The 4,400-nt window shown below is 47.3% G+C and overlaps 1 protein-coding gene across 1 annotated transcript in view; it reads left to right on the forward strand.

The window, feature by feature from the left end:
• Positions 1 to 4,400, forward strand: part of AARS2 (alanyl-tRNA synthetase 2, mitochondrial) — a gene marked incomplete at both ends in the record, with an annotated part of 17,670 nt that overhangs the window by 11,209 nt on the left and 2,061 nt on the right. Inside the window, 5 exon segments of the mRNA XM_009866969.1 lie at positions 1 to 75; positions 725 to 862; positions 1,261 to 1,370; positions 2,435 to 2,543; positions 4,063 to 4,185. The exon segment at positions 1 to 75 is cut by the window's left edge and continues 30 nt beyond it. Of these exon segments, the coding sequence (XP_009865271.1) occupies positions 1 to 75; positions 725 to 862; positions 1,261 to 1,370; positions 2,435 to 2,543; positions 4,063 to 4,185 (555 nt within the window).

Genomic DNA, 4,400 nt, shown 5'->3' on the forward strand with positions numbered 1-4,400 from the left:
CACGTCCTGGGCGACACAGAGCAACGAGGGTCCCATGTGACAGCAGAGCGGCTGCGCTTTGACTTTGATACCAAGGTGACACTGGATTTCTGTTTTCTTGTTCTCAGCATTAACAACATCTTGGTACTGGCCTTCTCTCCAGGGACTTTTCTCCTCTTGCTGTAATCACTACCTTAGAGACAGGTCACGTTTTATTCAAGTGATGAAACTCGTCCCTCTGGACATGCCTGGCTCTGCTTTGCATTGAGCTGACTCTGAGCAGATCTTGCCATGGAGCTGAATGAGGGTCAGAAAGGAAAGGACCTAATGTAGCCAGTGGTTATGGGACTGACTTGAGTAGTGTAACGGGGTCTTTGAGAGACACTCACCAGCTTGACTGTGGCATATATCTAATGTCTCTGCTGGTCATCCAGGTGAGAGTGTCTGGCAACTGAAAACTGTTAGGTCAGGCTGAGCATTGGCGCTGGTAGGCTATCACTCATTACAGTATCTCTCTTGAAGAATTTAGTTCATGCTCTTGGGTCCAAAATCCTTATCCCTTGTGGGAGGAGAGCGTGGGAGGGTCATAATGTTCACAGTTTCCTTTTACAAGTAGGGAAGACGAGACACAGGGGGATAGTGGTGTGCAAAAGCTGAGTTGCCAGGGTGTCCTGCCCTACTTCTCCCTCCTTTGTTCTGTACATCTCAGAAGGTTTCTCCTGAAGGTCTCTGATTTATTCCTCAGGGCCCTGTGACTGTGGAGCAGCTGCAGCAAGTGGAGCAAGTGGTCCAGGATGTGATCAAACAAAATGAGGCTGTGCATATGGCTGAGGTCCCCCTCACGCTGGCAAGAAGAGTTCAGGGACTCCGTGCAGTGGATGAGGTATGACAGGATGGCAGTGCACATCTTCATGAGCCTTATCCTTCAGCAGAAATCATCTGGGTCACAAGAGGTGTTGATGCAACACAAAGGAATCGACTCTCAAAACTCAGGAAGGAAAGTAGGACAGAGATGAGACCTTGGGACACTGTTGCAAACTGCACAGGCTGATAATGCATAAGCTTTCTGCTCATTTCTATGTACTAAAAGCTTGTAATATTAGCCAATTGGGTTTTTTCCCCCTACTGGCTGGTTGTAGGGGAGAAGCAGTGCTGCTCTTGATCTGGGACTGTTCTAGAACAGGGAAAAAAATTATGCAGACACCTGAAGCCATGTAGTTAGTCTGTAAGTGCCCCTGAAAGACCACGTTGTTAGCTGCTGATCCCTGTCTCCTCTGTCAGGGGTATCCAGATCCAGTGAGGATGGTGTCCGTGGGGGTCCCTGTGGAGAGTGTGCTGTCCTGTGACTCTGAGGCTGCAATGCAGACCTCTGTGGAGCTCTGCTGTGGGACGTAAGTGACTTTTGCTTGCAGTCAGAAGGTGTGGTTGTGGGCACTGGCCACTGAGGCAGAGACATACTTGCAAGCCCCGCTCCCTGTTCCTGTGCAACTCAGTTTCCTGACCAGAAGGATCTTGTGAGGACAGGATGGGCTAGTTACAAAGATTTGAAAGTCACAGAGTGAGAAAACTTCAGTGAAGTGCAAAGCATTTTTCCTTGCTTCACAGTCTGAAGCCAACCTGGAAGCCACAGGGCACCAGCAAAGTGTGGGAAGGGGGTGTGGGGCCTGTCACACCAGACTTACAGTGCTTTGGGTTTGCAGGAGAGCTGGAGATGCAGCAGGAGACTGGTTGTGAGATCTTGAGACTGCTCTGATTATTTAAAATAATTATCTTAACTGGTTTTTGCTTATGAGTAGAAGAAAGTAGAAGAATAGAGTGAAGAGAGTAGAACAAAAGTGATTCTGTCTTAGGACAATGCTGACACACCCCACCTCCAAAAGAAAAAAAAATGCAAACAGGAGCAAATTGACCTTTGAGCAGATGCAGCTGAAAATCAGCAACTTTCTAGTCATGAGATAATTTTTGTGGGAGTAGTGGGACAAGAAATTGTGTGGGAGGGGAGATGATCAATTCTATTGAAGCTGACTGAAGTGATTACTTGTAACAGCAACTACCCTGTGACTGGAGCCTACTGGCCAGTCTGTGAATTGGCCTGGCAAGAGTGGTGAAGTCAGTGAACTGTTCTACAAGGTTCAGTAGCAGCTCAGTAGAAGAGAAAAATACAAATTCATCCCACTGCTGAAGGAAAGGAGAATAAAGCAAGGCAGAACTTGGTTGTCATGCACTCTTTGAGAGAGCTTGTTGGGCAGGTAGCACAGAGGTTCCTCTGGAGCGTCCTTAACGTTGCTGCCTCTCGCCTGACTGTGTGCCATCAGGATTTTAGAGATGGGAAAGGGTTGAAGCTATTGGGATTTGAGGGGCAGTTGCTGGACTTGCCTAAAAGGAAAGAAGGTTTACTGATTTCCATTCCCAGGGAGCAACTTGTTTTCTTTCCTGTTCTCTGCTGACATTGCAGGCACCTTCTGCAAGCAGGAGCTGTGGAAGATCTGGCCATCATCAGTGAGCGTCAGCTTGTTAAAGGGATTAGCCGTGTCATTGCAGTGACAGGGGGACAAGCCAAACAGGTAAGAAGGGAGTGACTGAGATTTCTGCTGTGTCAAGGAAATGCCGGAAGGACCCAACTTTGTAGGTTCGTGGTTAGGCTATTAGTTTTTCCCTGCTTTGGCTGAAGCCTCTCTGCTACGCCTGATCTGGCTTCCTCCTTCACCCCTGGACCCAGCTCTGCTGCCATACCTCACTGTTCACCTCCACTCCCCTCATCCTAGTTTCTGTCTCAGCCTTCATTCTACCCCTCAGACCCCCTTTTTCAAGATAAAAACTTGGCACAAAATAACAGGAAGGCTCTAGTCTATACATTTCAGTTCCCAGGTAGGTGTTTAAAGGTGTGATCCTTTGTGCTTTGGTTTTACCTCGTGCCTGTCACAGCTGGATTTGTACTTTATGGTTATAGGGCTCTGTCCTCATTTTTACAACTCTCTTGCTTTTTTCTTTTAGTCTTTTTCCTGCTAAACTGTGGCTCTGGTCTGGATGGGTGTGTATAAAAAGCAAGTAACCTCTTATTGTGTCCACAAGATTGCTCTGTCCTTTGAATATCTGGAGGTGCCAGGGGCCCTGGAAGCTTGCCCTCTTCCTTTAAGGCTGCAGTCAGAGTAGAGTGACTCACTGTCAGTGGAACTGGAAAGGCTAAAGGCAAAGCCCACCCCTGCAAATCTGTTGCTTTTTGGCTGGCTGTCCCCTGTGCATCTGTGTCCCTAGCGAGGCTTTTCTTGGTGCAGAGGACTGAAAAGCTACAGGGCACATCTGCATGCTTTGCTGGAAGAGCTGACCTGGAGAGCCCCCGAAAGGAGCTGTGTGCATGTGTGAATCAGACAAGGAAGAATGCAGGCGTGAGGGAGTGGCTTGAAACAAGGGATGTGTGTCCATGCTAGGCAGGGTGGTCCTCTGTCCACAGCCTTTCTTATATACTCTCTGCTGTCCTGATCTAACATCTAGCAGGACCACCATGAGCACAAAGATCTGGCAGAGAGGAAATACTCTAAACTGTAAGAATTTTCATTGGTGAAAAATGCTCATATTAACTTTTATGTTAACAGTAGCATTGGTATCGAGAACACCAATAAGAAATGCACCAAGGCCAGCTGAACTATCTGGTCCTCAGGAAATATGCTTGAACGGCTAATGAGTTTTCTTTAGTTGTAGTATTTCTTTGGTTTCTTTGGTTACTAGTTTCAGGATTGTATTTGCTAATGAGGAAAAAAGCAACTAAGAAGTAAACAGGGCTCCCAGGTTTTTCTCTTTGAAAATCTGATCATTCAGTGTGAGATACTGAGAAAACATAAATGCGCAACAACTTTGTCCCCTGGGTGTGACTATCTAGTGTTGGTTGCAAATCTAGAGAGGAACATTCTACTCCAGAGTCTCTTGGGCACAGTTGTTCTTAAAACCTCTGTCTGTAGTTGTCTTTCCACTGGGTCCTGAGCAGTACTTCAGTGATTATGACGTGGCTGCTTCACCTCTCTCTTCATTCCCATTCATCCTTTCTGTTGCTGCATTTGAAGCATTCTCTCTCTCTCTCCTCTCCAGGCCCGGGAAGTAGGCCAGTGCTTAGCTATGGAAGTGGACTCTCTCTCGCTACGAATGAAGCAGAGGAGCACCTCCATTCCTGAGATGCAGAACCTCTCTAAAGAAGTGGGCCAATTGACCCAAGTAAGGATTACACTACTGTACAAAAAGACCTTGGCATGGACTCTTGAGACTTGAGGCACGTGACTTCTTCCCTACCACGTTCACATCTTAACATGGTTAAGAGCAAAGGCGTGTCGCTTCCTGCTCGTGCCACTTTGGTCACAAATATTTCAGCCAGTGTCTCGGTGCGTCTGGTGCAGATGACCTGCTGCCATGGAGAATGGGGAGGGTAAAAA

The sequence above is a fragment of the Apaloderma vittatum genome, unplaced genomic scaffold (assembly GCF_000703405.1).
Source record: "Apaloderma vittatum isolate BGI_N311 unplaced genomic scaffold, ASM70340v1 scaffold843, whole genome shotgun sequence".
Classification (NCBI taxonomy): Eukaryota; Metazoa; Chordata; class Aves; order Trogoniformes; family Trogonidae; genus Apaloderma; species Apaloderma vittatum.